Source organism: Alexandromys fortis, unplaced genomic scaffold (assembly GCF_014885135.2).
Source record: "Alexandromys fortis isolate MF-2015 unplaced genomic scaffold, M_Fortis_MF-2015_v1.1 scaffold_20, whole genome shotgun sequence".
In the NCBI taxonomy this organism is placed as follows: Eukaryota; Metazoa; Chordata; class Mammalia; order Rodentia; family Cricetidae; genus Alexandromys; species Alexandromys fortis.
In genome coordinates this window covers 8,146,903-8,166,725 of record NW_026067903.1, presented here as the reverse complement: position 1 = coordinate 8,166,725, position 19,823 = coordinate 8,146,903, and the positions used below count along the sequence as shown (strand labels likewise).

At 45.1% G+C, this 19,823-nt stretch overlaps 1 protein-coding gene across 1 annotated transcript in view; it reads left to right on the top strand.

Annotated features, from left to right (window-relative positions):
• The window catches only part of Dst (dystonin), a 199,845-nt gene that overhangs the window by 114,713 nt on the left and 65,309 nt on the right, over positions 1-19,823 (top strand). Inside the window, 3 exon segments of the mRNA XM_050134804.1 lie at positions 1,122-2,593; positions 15,892-16,053; positions 17,262-17,432. Of these exon segments, the coding sequence (XP_049990761.1) occupies positions 1,122-2,593; positions 15,892-16,053; positions 17,262-17,432 (1,805 nt within the window).

The following is a 19,823-nucleotide window of genomic DNA, read 5'->3' as shown; positions in this document are numbered from 1 at the left end:
CCAAGAAGGACATGCTTCACTGTCTGTTCTGTTCCACGACCTTCTTAGGCCTTGCCTCTAGCCGGATCTGATCTGTTTTGTAATTGGTTCAGTGTTCATGTTGATTAGAGCAGCCATTTCAGGCTTCTCTTACACAGAGACAGCATAGGACAGTATCCAGGATCTGCGTGTGCGGGGGTCCTGAGCTTCATCTCAGAACTGGAATCACCTGGCAAATAATTTAAGCCCCGAGAATATAGAAAAGCCAGAGAATGGGGGGGTGTATTTGATATGAAAAGGGTTATTGATAGCACACAAGACCTGCACAGGTTCAAACCAGACAAAATTCCAGCGCCGAGGAGGGGAAGTGGACACATAGCCCTCAACTAAGAAACTGATGTATTTTCTACTGTGGCGTATCAGTGGGTAAATCAACCACATTCCAGGGCAGGACTCATGCCCAGATGTAGTTGATCAACAAAAAACAGATTCCATGGATTTCTGTGCATGCATGTGAGTGTGTCTGTGCGTGTGTGTGTGTGTGTGTCTGCATGTGAATGTGTGTCTGCGTGTGCATGTGTGGGGGGGTTGGTCTTACTGAATTTCTTTTTTTGTGTTTTGCTTGTCTTGATTATTATTACTATTATTATTTTAGAGAGAGTAAGAAGAACTTGAAGTTGTGTGGGCATGTGGGGAGCATCTGGAAGGAGTTAGGGAAAGGGGAAATATAATCCAAATATATTTATCGGGGAAGGGGTGTTTTACATAAAATTTTAAAAAAGAAGTGAGTGATTAAGACAGTCCAGAACTGCGCCGTTGTCAGCTTGTCATGCAGGCATGGAGAAGGCGTTCTGGGAACAAGCCCAGTATGTCATGCCCACACCTTATACCTTCTTTTTTACCTATTCCCGAGGCTTTTGGTTTTGCCTAATTGCTGCTTTCTTTCCCCCAGCTGCTGCCTGTTTTATTTGTCTCTCCTTTTCCCCTCTATCAATAGCTCAAGTTCACTTCCAGTTCCTCGAGTCAGTGCTACAAGTTTGCTCTAGGATAACTGTGAGCCATCTCTTGGAGGTTTCTGTTGGCTTTTTAGAGATAGTGCTAAGATCTTCATGTAAAATAACACATTTGTGCTTTCCCTTTAGAGAATCATGTTCAGCACCTTCAGTCAGCCTGTGCAAGCTCTCACCAATTTCAGCAAATGTCTAAGGATTTTCAGGCTTGGCTGGACACCAAGAAGGAAGAACAAAGAAACTCTCCCCCAATATCAGCCAAATTCGATATCTTGGAGTCATTGCTTAAAGCTCAGAAAGACTTCAGCAAAACTTTCACTGAGCAGTCTAACATTTACGAGAAAACCATTGCAGAAGGTGAAAGCCTGTTATTAAAAACACAGGGGGCGGAGAAGGCAGCCTTACAGTTACAGCTCAACACGATGAAAACCGACTGGGACCGGTTCAGAAAGCAGGTGAGCGAAAGGGAAGAGAAACTGAAAGATGCGCTGGAGAAAGCCCTCAAGTACAGAGAGCAGGTGGAAACTCTGCAGCCGTGGGTAGACAGATGTCAGCAGAGTCTGGACAGAGTGAAGTTCTGCTTGGATCCCACTGAGACGGAGAATTCCATTGCCGAGCTAAAGTCCCTGCAGAAGGAAATGGACCACCACTTCGGAATGGTGGAATTACTGAACAACGCAGCCAATAGCCTACTCAGTGTCTGTGAGGTGGATAAAGAGGTGGTTACGGATGAAAATAAGGCATTGATCCAGAAGGTAGACAGGGTCACCGAACAGCTTCAGAGTAAGAAAGTCTCCCTAGAGAACATGGCGCAGAAGTTTAAAGACTTCCAGGAAGTCTCCAAAGAAGCCGAAAGACAGCTCCTCGGGGCGAAAGAACAGCTGGATGTCTATCACTCCCTAGGCCCCCAGGCATACAGCAACAAGCACCTGACCATGCTACAGGCTCAGCAGAAGTCACTCCAGACCCTTAAGCATCAGGTAGACTTGGCAAAAAGGCTCGCCCAGGACCTGGTGATGGAAGCCGCAGAACCAAAGGGAACCTCCGATGTTTTGTTGCAAGCAGAAACATTAGCTGAAGAGTATAAAAACCTGAGCCAGCAAGTTGACGAAAAGTGTTCTTTCCTCGAAACCAAGCTGCAGGGTATTGGACACTTCCAGAATACCATCCGAGAGATGTTCTCTCAGTTTACGGAGTTTGATGACGAGCTGGATAGCATGGCTCCAGTGGGCAGAGATGCAGAAACGCTACAAAAGCAGAAGGCATCTATCCAGGCCTTTCTGAAGAAGCTGGAGGCCCTCATAGCAAGCAACGACAACGCAAACAAAACCTGCAAGATGATGCTAGCCACAGAAGAAACCTCTCCCGACCTTGTTGGAATCAAAAGGGACTTAGAAGCCTTGAGCAAACAGTGCAACAAGTTGCTAGACCGAGCGAAAGCCAGAGAAGAGCAGGTGGAAGGTGCGACTGAGCGGCTTGAAGAGTTCTACCGCAAACTGCAAGAGTTCTCGACTCTGCTCCAGAAGGCTGAGGACCACGAAGAATCGCAAGGGCCCGTGGGGACAGAAACAGAGACGATTAACCAGCAGCTTGACGTGTTTAAGGTAGGGAAGTTTATATATTTTTTTCCAAATGTTTTTATTATTAAATGAAGATTCTAATTAGTATGGAAAGGCATTTTATGGGGCTCCTTGTTGTTGTTGTTTTAACCTTCTTAAATGACTGGCATATGGCATATGTCTGAATGAGTACATATGGTTATAATAGTCAGATATTGCAGGGCAGTTCAAAGGCCTAGATGAGTCAAAGAAAACTTGAGGATGTTCCAGGCAGGCTTCAGTCTGACCTCAGTGTAGTCATTTCTGATGCTTTTTGTAGTTGACGTCTGTAGTGACCATAGCTGTGCTTTGAACTGAACTTCATATGTTTTTGTCCCAGCATTTTCCTCAGTGATAAATTATAGTTTACAGTGGTAGTCTTTTTCCATTCTTTCTCTTTTTAAATGAGTCTTCTCATCCATCTTAATTTCTTCTCTAAACTTTTCTTGTAGAAGTTTATGGTTTTCTAAAGGCAGTGTGATTTTTCATGTTGTAATCCCAGTTTTATAACAGATCTTCAGCTCACGTCTGATGCCGTTCGAAGAAAATTGTTTTTGATAGGACCAAGTCGTGTCTGCCACTTGATAGCCTCAAAGATGCTTAAAAAAAAAACAAAAACAAAAACAACTTGTTGTTTCAGTCTTTTTGGATTCGGGGCCACTTGTAATAGTGAAAGCCGAAGCAAATATAGTTGCATGTACAAAGAGAGGTTCATTCCTGGAAGCGAGGATGTCAGGTATCCTCAACAAACTATCGAGTATTTGCTCTGTGTGTGCCACAGACCTGAAGTTTTCATGGGTCCTGCTCTGTTTCTGAGATGTGTTTTACTTTCTAGCAAAGACTAGTAGAGGGATTTTGCATCATTAACACATAGAGGATAAAGGAAGTGCAAACAAAACCAAGATATGTAAAACTACAGGCTAGGCTTCCAGTGTAGAGCATACGAGAGACCTCTTGTTCAGTGCTCAGGTTCAGATGCTTCCCATGGAAAAAAAGAAATTAAATGGACTTCCAAACTTTTTTGTTGTTGTTACATCTGATATGCTGTTTCTTTTGCCTGTCTTTAGTAATGGAGCTTAAGTGAGGGAACTGGGGAGGTAACTTGGAATATCTATAACCATTGCCTGCTGTTTATTGTTGGTGCAAGTTGATGTCCTGCCAGCAGCTCCCAAATAAACACAGTGAGGCCAGTAGCTCAGGCTTATTACTAGCTAACTCTTACATTTAAATTAGCCCAAATTTCTATCTGTTCTTTGTCACAAGGCTTGGTACCTTTTCTCAGTATGGCATGCCCATCTTGTTTCTCTCTGCATCTGCTGGCGACTCTCTGACCCCACCTTCTTCCTCTGAGTGTTCTCAGTTTGACTATCCTGCCTAACCTTATTCTGTTCAGCCATTGGCCAGTCAGCCTCTTTATTAATCCAATCACAGTGACATATATTCACACAGTATAAGGTAATAATCCAGAGTTTATTACATGCCTTGGGCACACAGTCCATTCAGGGTTTAAAACCCTCTGATTCTAGGGACTAAAGAGAAACAAACATAGATGTCATTTGTTTGTGTATACCCGAAAAAAAAATAATGACAGCAAGTAGCAGGCCTGTACCTTGGGTTCAGTCAGATACTTTGTAGTATCAGCCATGCAAAGGAGACGCTGTTCATCCATAATTAGTATTACAGGCCTGTGCACAGGGTCATACAGGTGATAACATCACACAGCCTGGCTGTTTTGAGGAAAATCATACAATGCCTTATGTGCTGTGTTTTTCACGTTTTGGACCTGATGTTTCCTCTGGAAAGTTTTGCTATCAGTCATATCATGGACTTGAGTAACCAGCGGCTGTTGCCCTTCACTCTGGCCCAACACTTCAGGAACGCCCACTTAAGAACAGTGTTCTGTGAAACTGGGTGCCAGGAGCTCGGTGCACCTGAGGCTGCAGAAGCTGTGTGGTGCGCACATGAGGGATGTGATCACGAGCGTCCCAGAGAGTGTGCTGCTGGTGAGGCGGGACCAGACAGCTCTTCACTTTAGTGTTTTCTCTTTCCCTGTTGAAGCGGCACAAGAGCTTGCTGATAATGCAGATCTTAATCCAGTTTCTGTTGGGCCTTAGTCTTTTGTGGAAATATTTTTCAGTATATTTTTTGAAAATTTAAAAAACAAATCAAGTGGAGTAATTTGCATTGCGTGAAAAGCCAGTCATAATTTCTAAGAATGAAACCAAAAAGTACCTAAGGACTGGGCCTATTTTCGTTATGAGCTTTCAGATATAATCCCGTTTGACATTAATCCACCGAGTAGCTCTCCCTCACCCTAATGTCATGGATAAAATCCTGTGGTGGTTTCTCTCGGTACACAGTGAACTGCTTGGGAGCAGGACTAAAACTTGGCGGTCACTAATTTCCACATGACTCGCCAGTGCAGAGCCCAGCATTCACCCCATGTGATGTAGACTTAAGTACCCATTTCCCTGCCCCCTTCCTCCAGATTAGAACTGAAGAAACTGCTATTTATTTTTACTTCATTTCCTTAAAAAGACAAAATTTATGTACGGTAAAAACAAAGAAATCAATTCAGCTACACTGACTAAAAACTTGTTCAAACCTTCTGATTCACTATCAGTCAAAAGAAGATTCCAAAAAAAAAAATTTGACAAAAGATTGTTGTCCCTTTAGTTAATGCCAGTTTTTAAACTATATATTTGATTTCTTGGGTTTTCCTAGTGATTGGATTAAAGTGTAAAGAATGAGGTCCTTTTTCTGCTGTTGCTTTTCCTTCTATGCCTCTCTACTTTTGCAATTCAGTTGTGCTGCCGAGTGTCCTCACTCTGTGGACTGAACACCAGAGTCCGTGTCCCTGTGTCCTGGAGGAGGGAAGAAGGCTGCTTTGGTGCTCCGGGGCCCTGCTTGCAGAGCCCTAACTTGGGTGTATTTTCAAATGAAAGATGTGTTAAGTCATAGAGATGCTCACCCCCCCCCCTTTTCTTTTTTTGCAATTTATTTGCTTCTATGTTTGAGACAAGGTCTCCCTGTGTCTACCTGGCTGTCCTGGAATTCACCAAGTAGACCAGGCTGGCCTTGAACTCACAGAGGTGGAGGTCTGCCTGCCTCTGCCTCCTGGGTGCTGGGATTAAAGGCACACACCACCCCTGCCCGGTATTCACACTTTTCTTTATCAATTATGTAAGTGGTTTTATGTCATAAGCAGTCCACCAGATCCTTCCATCATCATAGTCGGTATCACTGCACTGAACTGTTGATTTCACACTGATCTCAGTGACTATCAAAGAAACTACAGTATTAATAGATAGTGTCCCATCTTAGCTAAGTCTGCACCCTTACCTCTCTATACCATGGCAGAATGATACCAAACAAAAAACACTTAGACCCTGCTTCCTGTTCATTCTGGCTACTCTTGCTTTCTCCTTTGTGATTCATTTTTTCCACACAAGTGTCTCTGGTACAAGTCAATATTAACGGGCAATTCTATTTTCAAAATGGAAATAACATTTCATAGATCGGAGAATTTGTAATTCAAGTTGAAATCAGAGACATAAACCAGAACACATAATTACACTATAATAACTTTAGTCTGGTCCAGGTGTAGGCATTATCTAAGCCAGGCAGTATTTGAATATTGAATAAATAAAATGCAAAATATGGCACTAGAGACACCAGGAAGTTTGCACACAAGTTCCTTAAAATAATGGTTAAATGATCCCCAAATACCTACTGTGATGTCGCCATATTTTTAAAAGTAAAATTAGAATTTCCAGAAAGAGTTTTAATAGTAATATTCAAAGATGAATAATTTATCCATCTGTGTTGAATACAAGGAGAATTAGATAACTCTGGTTTAGGAGAGGCTCTGGGTGTGGGGCATGTCTTAGTGGACTGATTTCTGTCATAGACTGCTGGCCAGCAGGCTGTGCGCCTCCCTTCAGTGTTTATAAAGGTGAAGTATTTTCACCATGGAAACTACCTCAAGTTTATAGCCTTATAGGAAGGTGACATTCTTTACCCCATCAGAGTACCCTTTAGGAGTAATACTACATCTGGTGGGCGAGGCAGAAGCCCCTAGTCCCCGAGTAGAGATCACACCTCCACACCTAAGCTAATGAAGTGTTGTGAGTCCTCTGTTCTGATCCACCCTAAGTGGCTGCCCTCTCTCCTCCATCACGTAAGAAACATCACACACTACAAATCTGGAAGGACTGTCAGTGGGGGCTGGAGGGTCGGCAAGATGGCTGCACTGGTAAAGACCTTTGCCACCAAGGTCCGATGTCCTGAAAGAGAAGAACCAACGCCCACAAGATGACCTCTGACCTCTATGTGCATGCTATATCTCATTCTTATTCTCTCTCTCTCTCTCTCTCTCTCTCTCTCACACACACACACACACACACACACACACCCATCTGTAATCATTTTAAGGGCAAGATTACATTGTTTCTTTTATCCCCATTTTGATAGGAAAGTGTTTTCAGATTTTGCTTGGCTGTGTCCTCTGAAGGAAGTTGAATGGGGTTATTAATGTGTGCTCTTGCTTGGCAGCCTTTAAAAGCATGAGCTTTTAGACATTTTTGTCTTTTTAATTAATAAGACCACTGCCTTCTGTGCAGAATCTTTTTAGCCACCTAGAAGCCTCACTCCCAGAGGTGGGACAGATGTGCGCTGCTAGCACTGCAGTTGTTATGGAGGGATCACCAGTGCTTGTTGGAGAGACCGAGACACCGGGCAATCAGTGCTTCTAAGCATGCTCCTTCTGTGCTGCTCCCTGTTAGCCGTGAATTACTTCCTGCTCAGATAGACGGCCACTGTGCCCACGCACAGCCCGCTGTCACTTGTGTGGTGGCTTTGGTCTAGAGACTGTGGGGCACTCCCAGCTTGTCTGCTTTAGAAAGAGCACCAAGAACCCTTGCTCTCCGTGCCTGTCTCATACCCGCAGCACAAAACCCCTCTTTCTCATTTGGTTTCTTACCCAGATTTCAGCAATGGTTAGACTGGGCCAAGCGAGATTTTTTGTCAGCTTTTGTAGATAATATAGTTTGTGTTTACATATTTTCCACTTAATGGTGTAGTAAGCATCATGTCCCGAATCTCTCAGGTCTAAAATTTCCATGTTTCAAGTTTATAGAATTAGCCTTTAATGACTAACATAAAGTAATTTGTGGCACTTGGTAATAAGATTACTTGCAAGAACTCTCCTTTAAAAGGATTTCGCTTGAGAAGTAGGAAGCGACGGCAGGGTGCTGTTCCGCTCACGTTCTGTTCGCACTGATGTTGGGCTTGTCTGAGTAGACGGCAGGGGTTCAGCCGGCTCATCTCTAGACAGAGCGAGGGTAAGCTGCCGCTTGAAGACAGCACTGAGATTGTGTGCGTGAGCTGTCGGTGTCAGCTGCTCAGAAAAGCCCTCTCCGTTAAGTGTGAGCGCTCTAACGATCCATGGTTAGCGTGTAGCATAGCATACCGCGTCCAGATCCCACCAGCAGTGGGGACTGTCACTCTTGAAGTAGCTACACGGGACAGATAGAAGGTGAAAGACGAGTCAGCTTTTGACCTTTATGTTAATCTAGCTGTAGCTTTCTGTGCGATCTCACGCAACACACACGTGTGAATTTACTGCTAGACGTCTTGATATAGTACAAATAATACAGTAATTAACTTGAACCAGAATACAATAAGCTGCAATCACTGAGATGATAAGAATTCACGGCTACACATAATCAGCCAGCGCACATTTTCCCGAGGTGCTTCCTGCTTCCAAACTGTGCTGGGTCCATTTTATTGTCTTTATTTCCCATTACGCTGTGAGATGGGGAAGGACAGTGATGATGTGACGTCATTTCCCCAGTGCTTGCCTTTGGTGATGAATTATCCATGAAGTTTTTACAATGCACTGCCTATCTCAAACGTCAGTTTCTAGGTGTCGCTCGGCCTTTCGCAGGGCTGGAATAATATTGTGTTAATGACTCAGTCTGAGGTGGGCCGAGTTAAGGCCATTCTTTATGAAAAGTTGCTAAGGACCTAACAGTGTCCCAGTTCCATGGAAATTATCACTACTTCTTTGTATGCGTCTAAGGTGGTGGGAATTTGAGAACACAACCCTTGATTTCTGTGCCTTCCCAGCCTTGGGCTTCAACATGGCGGTTGTGTCCGTCCAGGGCTTCAATATGGCGGTTGTGGACACATTTTTTTTCTCTGTGCTTGGACGTCACAGACTCGCAGACTCGTTGAAACATTTCAGTTCTGTGCCATGAAAATGGACCTCCGTGTTGGGGTGTTGGCGGGTATTTTATACCTGCTTTTTCTGTATGAATGTCGGCATAAATGTACTTTCCATCGTAATGATGACCACGTACTGAGTGCATCTAGTAACTGTTGAGTGTGGAAATATTTTAATTTAACTTAGATGTTTATAAAATAATTTGGGGAACTTAAGGTATAGAACATTTTTATAAAACTACCGGAGAAATACCACAACTACTTTCTTCATTCGGAGGTCAGCACCATTTTGTCTTCCTGCCTTTGTAGCTAGGTATTTTTCTGGCAGTGTGCTTTATTTCATACAAAAATGGATCAGGTTTATTAAATAATTCTTGTCATTTCTGCCAAAAAGGCCAAGGTTTGGCTTGCTGGACAGTATTTTTGTAAGAACCTTTGCTGAACTGCTAAAAAATCTGTAGATGTGATTTTTATTAAATAGCCTGTGTTCATCGTTTGCCTGGGCCTTGCGTTAATCTCAAGAGGTCTGTGTGGATTTTAGTAACTACAGATATTCTTGTCAGCAGTGCTGGGGCGAGGTGCCCGCAGGGGCCCTTACTGTGGAGAACAGTCAGGTTTGAACTCGGTCTTTAGAGAGGAATGATAAAACACTCGACTTCAAAGTGGTACTGTTGGTCAAGTAACTGATTCGTCACCGTGGAGAGTGGTTTCAGCTGAAGGGCAGGGACCTGGCCACTCCCCATCCCCCCCCCACAGACACACACACACACACACACACACACACACACACACACACACACACACTTTCATTTAGCAGTCCCGTCTGAGCCAGCGGTGGGAATGACTGTCCCTGCTCCGCTGGTGTCAGGTTCTACCCCTGCCCCTGGGATCCCTCTGGGATCTGAAGCCGGGAGGGGTTTCGGGATATCTGAACCCGGCTGCCCTCTCCCAGCTGCAGGACCGGCCTGCTCAGCGCTGATGTCACCAAGCTGTTGCTTTACAGCCTCTAGGCCTCGAGATTCCTCCCCCTGAAACCGCTCTGGGCTGGGGAAGAAGCCGAGTGGGCAGGATGACTGCGAAGTTAAGTCACGGGAGGGCGTAGCGGGGAGCCGAGCGGGCGGCTGGGACTCGCGCCCTGGACCGGATCAGATCGATGCCGCCGGGGCTGGGTGTGCTGCGAGGCCCCGCTGCCCTGTCGCAGCCCGAGCCCCGGCGGGAGCGGCCGCAGCCTGCCCTGGTGGAGGACAGTGGCTGGGGCTTCAGCTGGATGGGAACTGCCTGTGCCTTGGAGGAAGCCGGGAGCTCTTGCGGCAGCCGCCTCAGGTGGAAGAAGCCTTCTTCAGAAAGACCAGATAAGAATCTTGGGGGAATTTTTTTTAAAAGAGAAGTTCGGACATGCTTTTTGACGGCTTAATGGTTGCTGGATTTTACTGCCCTCCCCTTTTTTCTTTCGGGTAATTCTGGATAACTTCAAAGAAGCTTAATATGGGAAGAAAAACTGCCTTTTGGGTCGAATTTATTTATATACGGCTCCCCCTTCCATTTAAAAGAAAAATTTAACTTTTTCACAACATCAAACTTAACTTATTTTTCTCCGACAATCTGTTCTGTGCCTTCCGATCTGAACAATACATGGCTCTTGTGTTTGTCTGCATTTCTGAAATTTATTTGTAAAGGACATGGAGTTTTGCAAGCCATCTTTAAGTGGATTACAGTCAACCAGAGCTCTGCCGAAGTTAACCTTCAGCCTGTTAAAATGCTTGCTCGTTTGGAAATTTTAATCTGGAAACCTCACGCAAAATTAGACCGAAATGCGCAATGAACTCAGAGTGGAATGTTCTGAGTGTTTAAGCCACCGTTAGCTGTGTGCTTGTTTTGGTCGGCTTGGGAGTGAGTGAGGGGAAGGGAACTTGCACAGGAGGTGCAGGAGCTGGAAGCTCAGGCTCTTGCACTTTATGTCTGGGACCCAGGTAAAAAAAGGCTGTATCTTCATTTACTCGGATGCACTCGTGATGACCGCCAGCACCTCAGACACCATGCCTTGTTATTTATGCCTTCCTGCTGGGTGCACTGCAGCTCTATGCACAAGTAGACCCTCTTGGGAAATGTTTTACTGCATTTCTTCCATTTGGTGTCAAAAGCGGCAATATTTGTTTTGACTGTCTACAAAATGGGGAAGCCACTCAGCAGACCAGACTGTTTACGCCAGAATCCTCCCTGTGTAGGGAAGGGTGAAGAAGAGGAGGATTTGAATATTGAAGACTGCTATGTCCCACAGCGGTCGATCTATGACACAGTTAGACTAAACGAACAGATAGACTCAGGTTCCAAAGGTAGCCTGTCTTCTAGGCATTTTACAGAGCGGACTTTACCCTATAGTCACAGGACACTGGACGGTAGTTCTCTGTGCTCCAATGGTGCCCTTTCCTCTTCCAGTATATTTGAGCTGCGAGGTCGGGAAACCAACAGACTAGATGAAAAGATGATCTTCGATGCCCTCAAACTAAATAGTGATGTCATTCGAAGTACGGGTGTCCCCAAACCCAAGTCTCAGGCAGAAAAGAGAGAGCACAGGAGGTCATGGCGGATGTTTGTTCCAGCCAATTTTATGGATTATGCAAACAAAAGTGAAAGTTCTTTTGTTGAGCCTACTGATGTGTCAGATGCTGCTACCAAGGCCAGCAAGTGCAGATGGGGCACTAACTCTCAGACCTCAGAAGAGGATGACTCTGGTTTATACAGTCCCCCGGCAGAGAAAGAGGAGAAGCAGGGCCCTGTAAGTGGGGACCAGCCACAGACGAGAAGCCTGTCTTCTGCTGAAGATATTCACATATCAGACCCGTATAGGCCACTGTTTTCTGATGATTCCGTCCATGAGCAGAAAATCCCGCTGCTGTCGTGCAGGAGTGCCCACCCTGGGGACAGCTTCCAGGTGATTCCGCGGGACGTCTCTCCACTCGACGGGAACAAGTGTGTGAGTGGTCAGAGGGTGCCCCATGGTGAACATGGGTGTGTGCAGAGCGAGTTGAGAGAGAGCACAAAGTGCCACACATTGGTTGTACCGAGAGATGGAGGAGACAAGTGTGTTTCCAATTCTGAAGAAAAGGAGACAACTTTCAGACAAGGGGAGTCGCAGATCACGACACAGAGTAGGGAACGTATGAAGGAACGCCTCGGCGGTTTAGAACTCTCTCCCACAGACCTGGGAGAGCCGCATGCAGACTTTGCTAGCACAGGTTTGCTAGAAAATGCGATACTGTTGACACAGTATGAGTCAGCAGAATGCAACAGGGCATCTAAGGGTGAAGTAGGGGCCCCCTTTTCTGCCCAGGAGATCGAGGTGACCCAGAAGAAATGCTCCCTCCAGTTCATACCAGTAAGAAAGAAAACAGGGCCCAGAAAAAGAGGGGTCCAGGCAGGAACATTGGACACAGTCTGCAATGGCTTCCAGGTAATTAATGGAACTGGAAAACCGCAGTGGCAGCTGCCCGTGGTTCTGTCTCAGCGTGGTCAAGAATGATTTTAATGATGACCAAACACAGTCATTCATTTGACGACTTTGATTAGCGCCCTGCCAGATGCCAGCAATTGATAAATCTGTTGGTGTAACAAATTAATTAGGGATTGTTGGGGAATGATTATTCCCAGATGTTTGGGGGGCCTGTGGCGGTGCAGACAGTGGCTGTGCAGCCCATTCAGAATTCCCCCCTGTTAATTTAGGTTAATGCTAGGTTTTCCCACAAATCATGGTCTGAAGCAGTGCCATTTAAGGGCAGTTGTTTTGAGTCTATTAAACATCAACTGGCTTAGTCATAAAGGTACCAACGCAGTACTATATTGTTATGGTCTGCAAAGCATGCCACCCGGCCAGCTTTCCGGCACCCTACGGGAGAGGAGAGAAGCTATTGTCTTCTTGCAGGCATTGTCGACCCTAACTCCTTAGGAGCTGCGGACGAGCAAAGAAAGTAAAGAGTGCAGCCTGTGATAAGTGGAGGTTATCTGTCAAGCCTGTAATTTTTTTTCTTCCCACTCTGATTCAAGTTGCCTATTTTGGTGCTTCCCCTGAGCACCGCTGGTAGCCTTTGCCTCAGAGTCAGCTTCATTTTATTTTAAGGCTCTCTGTGTTTGTGTGCTCTGAGTGAGTGGGGTATGGGGCAGGTCTTTATAGGGATTTGTTACCACTCAGAGATAAGGAATCTAAACAGTGTCAGGAGTACTGCTTGTCTGGGCTCCACCGTCCACACCTTTCCTTGAGCCTGCAGTAAATGCTCTGCTAGTTTAAAGGTTTAGCAACATACCTTTTCCCTATAAGATTTTATAACTGATGTGAAATTTTTTTTTCATAACATAGCTATTGGTGTAGTCATTTTTAAGAATTTTGGAAAATGATCACAAACTCGCGTGGATCTGCTCTGATCCAAACCCTTCATTTAACCTAGATCAGGGTTGCAGACAGTTTACTAGAACTTAGTATTAGTAAGGCTTTTGCTCTGAAAACGAAGAGAGAAGTTTTTCTCTGAAACATTATATAACCTACAAGGGTGCAGCAGTTTTCTTGACCCTGTGCATATTTTTTTTGTAAACCGTTGAACCATCCCCTTACTTAGCTCCTGGAAGTGGCAATTTAGATTGTTCCATAGAAAAGAAACAGAGTCACACACAGTGCCAAAAAACAAAGTCTTTCGTCACTACCCTCTCGCAGTTTTTTGCTGACGTACTTAGCAAGTTACACCTTCCTGCAACACAGGAGAATGTCTGAGGTTGTCTCTGCAGTGACCGGGGCTCTTCTGCTGTCTCCGTTACATGCAGCTAACTTCTTACAGTTGCTAATTGACATAGACATCCTTAGCCAGCATGGAAATGTCTATATGCATTTTCAGTGGGAGAAGCAGCTTGAACTTTTTGTTACCAGGGACGTTCAGAGGAAACAATGGCTCGTTTGTTTGCTGTTCCCAGTGTATTTGCTCTTACGGTTAACATAGAGGAACCTTGAATGCTTAGCACCAGGCCACGGCCTGGGGAGTGGCCTCCTGGGCCCCTGCATCCTTTGCCATTATTTTTCACACTTTACCTATAATTTTCCCCTGAAGTGCTCTTATAATATATCTGCCTTTATTACGTTTCCATATGTTCTGTTTATCCAGCCATTAATTATTATTATGGTTTCTTTCAGAATAATGACTCAGAATCCCAACTCTTAGTCTACCTTATTATCTGTATAAAAATTTCATCAGTGAGTTAAAAATAATTGACTTTTTTTCTCATAATGTTCTCCAAACCCAACATTATAAATATTTATATTACCTGTGGGGGAAAAATTGGTGTGTTACCTTCATTGTTAACTGGAAAGGGCATCTGCCCAAGATAGCTGTATCTTTTCTGTGTTGATACCAATTCAACAAGTAACTATTGAGTACATATTACTACTAGGCATCCTAGCAGGCCCAGGGTATAGAACTGTTAGACAAAAACTAGTAAGTTCCATTTCTGTGGATTTGTATTTTAATCTCATGTAGTACATCCTTTCCACCCACAAGCAGCTGGGGGACCATGTGTTGGGTAGGATGGACAGTAGGGGAGAGGGTCCCAGGAAAGTGTTGACAGCAGGTTCATGGGTAGTTGCGAGCAAAGAGAAACCACAGCTGATGAATGGGTCCAGATCCGGGGGCGAGGGGCCATGAGTGCAGGGGTCCATCACTGGAGTCACGCCTGCCTTGACAGTCCTCTCAGTGCCTTTGCCGTAGGGCTCTCTTCCTCGGTCTATACGATCATTCGAAGATTTGGTCTTTCCGGGCTATCCCCGGCTTTCTCATGTCCAGTGTTTGAGTTTTAGTGAATGATTAATTCCTGCACCTTGTCCTCAGGAACTCCTGCTCTGTCTTCCATTCTGTGGGTAAGGCTTTCCACTAGGATTTTTTTTTTTTTTTTTTTTTAGGATTTCTTAATTTGGCCTATTGGTTTTAGGTTTGTTTGGTTGGTTTGTTTTTTCCTTTTCATTTCAATTTGAATTTTCTGCAGCAATCCTATGTCTCTATTAGGTTCTATTTTCGTACTTTGGAAACTCTTTTGTTGTTCAGATCTTTGTTTTTGTACTTTTGGGGTATATTCATATCCTCTTTGAGTTGACTGAACATAGTTTAACCGTTCTTTCACATTCTCTGACAGTGACTCCTTCCACGTTGTTTCCATTGGCGCCATTACATATGGATGGGCAGTCTTGGGGAGAGACATGTTGTCCTGGTTTCTACACTAGAACTTGTGTCCTGAAGTTAGTTGGTGAATCGAGTTTTTCTTTCGTGTTTTATGATTAAAATTCCAGGACCCCTTCTTTCGATGGAGGTGTTTGCAATGTTCAGGAAAGAACTATGTCATAGTAGGCATGGGGTGTGATTTTCCTCGGGACACTTGATATTCAAGGCCAGAGCTCTACCCTTACTCTTAGGGCCAGGTACTGTTCTAGGTCGGCCTCCTCTCTGCCACTGGCCGCTATGAAACACCCTGTGCATATGGGTCTTACCGTGTCCCCTTGGGCATTCCCCTGGGGCTGCACCTTCCACTGCTGTGGTTGTGGGACTCCTCGTGTGCCCTGTGTCCTTTTCCACTTGCTGCCCTTGTCTTTTGGCCCTTTGGGTAGGCACGCACTTGGCCTCTTGACCTACTTTGTTGTCCTGCCAGCAAGTTTCCACTTGTAATTTGAGTCCCAAGCTTCAGTTGTTAGCCAGCTATATCGCACCAAGCCTTATGAGCCCCATGAGAATTCCTTGACTCGAAAGGGGCATCTTATCCTTTGCTCCTTAGCATTTTTTTTGTGTTTTTTTTCCCATAGAGTTAAATTGTGATGATAGGAAATTCCATTATACTTACCTTGGTTTTGTAAGCGATCTTATTAAATGTATATAAGACATATTGTTAAGTGCCACAAATTTTTATTTCTTACTCACAAAGTAATAGTAAATGATATCTCAGTAACAGTGGCTCCCTTCACTTTCCTACTGTGTAATGGGCAAGCACATGGTCTTTACACATTTGGTGGTTGTTAGATAATATAGTTCTTATGATGTGGGTCTCCCAACCTGCAGGTGTTCCAGAAAGAAGAAATTGAAGCCTTGCAGGTGAAGCAGCAAGACGTGAACTGGTTAGGGCAAGGCCTCATTCAGAGCGCAGCTGCAAACACCTGCACCCAGGGTTTGGAGCATGACCTGGATGATGTCAATGCGCGGTGGAAAACGCTCAATAAGAAGGTAATTGCATGGTCCCTTGAGCGCCTTAGTGGTTGCTCACTGTCCTCTTCCACGACTAGTAGGCATTTGTCCTGGTAGCCGCTCGTGCCCAAGTGCGCGTGCCCTTTTCATGTTGCTGTGCACTAAATGGCCCCTGACAGTAGATAGGGGACACGGATGAACAAAGTTCGTGGGTTGACTTGCCCTGCCATGTTCTCTACTTTGACAGACCCAGCAGGTATGACTGTAGGCAGCCATGGTGGATGGCGCTATGTTAAAAGAGCATGCAAACCTCTCATGCCGTGGTAGCTCCTTTGTCCTGGTGACTCACAGACATAAGGGATGCAGGCTCTGTTGTGTTAATTTCTCTTGGGGACATCCACATGGACATCCATTCACCCAGATGGGCACTAACAGCAGACTGAAGTGGGATTTCACTGAAGTCCAGCTTTTTGAGACCAATGAGTTTATTAAGTGTTTTTTTTTTAAACAGGGTGCAAGTGAGAGGTTACTTACTAGAGCATGTGTGACCCCCCCCCCAATAGCTAAGTCATCACAAAGACCCACCTCATCGTGGATGGCATTAACCTTTCAATTCTATACAGTTCAGCGTCACCCAAGATCACTTGAAACTGGGGGCTAGGGTAATAGGGATCCCAGAGTAGAGTCTCCAGACCTCCCTAGGGAGTGTCAGCGGCTCCGTTACCGTTATCCCAGACCTGACCCCGCTGTTGTTTTGCTCAGCTTGCCGTGGCTACAGTGGCAAAGTCCAAGAATGGCATCTTGTTATGAACAGAGGGGGAAGCACCACAGGGCACGTGTGCACACATAGGCACACACGTGCACACCGCAAAGAAAAGGTCTGGGAGACGGTAGGTAAAATACCTGCCAGAGTTTGGAACCCCAGCACCCACCTAAAAGCAGATGACATTGACCTTTGACCCCAGCACTGAGGGATGGAGACAGTGGAGACAGGTGGAATCCTGACCTATCTGGCCTAAATGGCAAGCAGTTGGTTTGTCTCTGAAATTAAGGTGGAAAGTAAGAGAAGACACAAAGTCCGTCTCTGGCCTTAAACACACATATACACATGCAGAGAGGGAGGGAAAGGGAAAGGACGTGACCAGGTTAAGAAACAGCTGTGAGAAGTAGTGTCCAGTGGGCAGATTCCCTTCTTTTTTTCTTTTAATGAAACAAGTAAATAAGTTGAAACAACTGGAACTTTGCAGGTGGCTCAGCGGGCAGCCCAGCTGCAGGAGGCCCTGCTCCACTGTGGGAGGTTCCAGGACGCCCTGGAGTCCCTGCTCAGCTGGATGGCAGACACCGAGGACCTTGTGGCCAATCAGAAGCCTCCATCGGCTGAGTTCAAAGTGGTGAAAGCCCAGATACAAGAGCAAAAGGTAAATTAATGATATTACCATTGGCTTTTATATTTAATGTTTAAAAGGACAGTCGAAGCGTACCTTCTCACTTGAACTAACCCGATGCCATAGTAACGGTTTCTTGCCACTTGCTCAGCTGGCACCTACCTACTGCCACCTTCTCTGGTCAAGGCATTGTTCTGGCTGTGAGAAATACAGCCCTGGATGAAAACAACCAAGAGTCCCTGTTGAACATAAAGTCTAGTGGGAAAGACAGGCTGTGAAAGCCAGTAAACAACGTCAGTATGTAACCTAGAGTATTTCAGAGCAGGGATGAGGGGAGAATCTGCAAGTGACAGGTAGGGTCAGGGCAGGAAGAGGGGTGTTGGGAGTAGCTTTACATGGAACAGCCAAGAAACCCTTCACTGAGCAGGTGGCATTGGGACAGAAGAAATCGTCCCTCTCTAACACATAAGATTTACCCATCGAGTTGTCCTTCTGTAGATTAAATACTGGTGGGTTCTCGAGCGCTGACGGCGCAAATCCTCGGTTCGCACCTGCTGGGAATGTAATGCCGCGTGCTCTGATGCCGATGGACAGAGAGCCGCCCAAGACAGCGTATCCAGTGCTGGGCTCGCCATCGTGTAGCGGCTAGACATGAAGCTTTTAATGACTTTTCCAGTGATTTAATCGCAGCTGCGATTTGAAATGACACAGAACAAGGCAAGGCACATGGTATATTAGTAAGGTTGCTTGTGTATGACTTTTTAAATGGGGAGTAGATTAATTATTTGAAATTGAATTTATAGTTTCATTACATATAAAAATTGTAATCCAAGCTGTGTGTATGTGTGAGGTATGCAGGTGAGTGCTTGAGTGGAGGGGCCGGAGCAGGACATCAGGTGCCTCCCTCTCCTCACCTTGTTTCCTCTGTAGACAGGGGCTCTCAATGAAACAGGGGCTCGCGCTTCAGCCTGGCTGGCACGGGGTTCTTTGAATCTGTCTGTTTCCACCCACTCACTGGGTATGTTAGGATTGCAGGCACATGCAGTCCTGTCTGGCTTTTTGTGTGGGTCTTGGGGATTCAAACTCCAGTCTTCAAGCTTGCAGAGCAAGCTTGTGTGCTTCCTGAGCCATCTCCCCAACCCCTATAATCAAGTTCTAGTTTACCTTTCTAGCCCTGGTTTAATTTAGTTAGCAAGCATAATAACAACATGTATTCTCTGTGTGTGTGTGTGTGTATGTTGTGTTGCTAGGACTTAAGCCATGCTAGGAAAGTGCCTTACCACTGAGCTATTGCCTATTTCAAAATTAAGATTTTAATTATAAATATAGATTTGAAATGTAAATAAATATAAATAAGCTTTGTTAATTTTATTATTAAATCATTCTACAGTGTACACACGTGTTAAAACATTGCATTATAACCCTTAAATACATACACTATTTGCTAGATTAAACTTTTTAAAAGTTTAATTTTAAACTTTTTTTTAAAAGTTTAATTGGCTGCTTCCTTTAGTTCTACATTCCATATCCGCTCTCTAAAAATTCTCTGAAAACTTAGCCAATTAGGAAGTTATATGAGAAATAAAGCCAGGCCTTACGACCCAGGCCTATAATCCCAGCCACGTGGCAGGTAGAAGTAGGAGGGTCACAGGTTCTCAGCCGCAGCTCGGCCCGCAGCTCAGTGAGAACCTGTCTGGAAACTGAATGTGAACAAGCAGCTTGGGGATATGACGTAATTGCAGTGGCCCGGGATATGTGAGGTGCTGGTTCCGGCTCTAGTACCAGACAACGAAACAGGAGGGCGAGTAAGGAAACATACTGGAAACCCGTTGTATCTGTGTGGTTTTTAATTATATACTGCTACCTTGAACTAACTTAAGTTATTCTTTTAGGCTGGTTAATAATGCCTGGTCAGTAGAATCCACTTGTTGACTTTGTCTTTTTAATTGCCAAAGGCTTTGTTATTTCCGTTCACCAAAAGTAACCCACTTGGGCTGGCAAGTTTGCTCAGCACCCGGGTAAAGGGCTTTGCCACCAAGCCTGACAGTCTGAAGTCCTCATGGAGGCACCGGAGAATTGAATCTCACAAGTTGTCCTCTTGCCTCTACAAGTGTGTGTGAGTGTGCATGCGTGTGCACACGCGCGCACACACACAAATGATAAATGTAATTTTTTTAAAGTATCCAAATAGTTCTCCTTGCTACCTAAACCTTGTGCTTCCTTATTGTTTACCCCGTGGCCTGAACTGTGTCAAGAACATCTGTGCCTTTCCCTTTGGAAGTGTGCTTTCCCCTCAGTGCCCTTCTTGGTGGTCTCAGTCTCACAGTATTCTTGTAGCTTGTTACTTCAGGGTAACTGTTAAATCTTTGCTCCTTAACTGTCTCTCGGGATCAGAGTAAGGAAGCAGAGGCCTGTCTGGTTGAG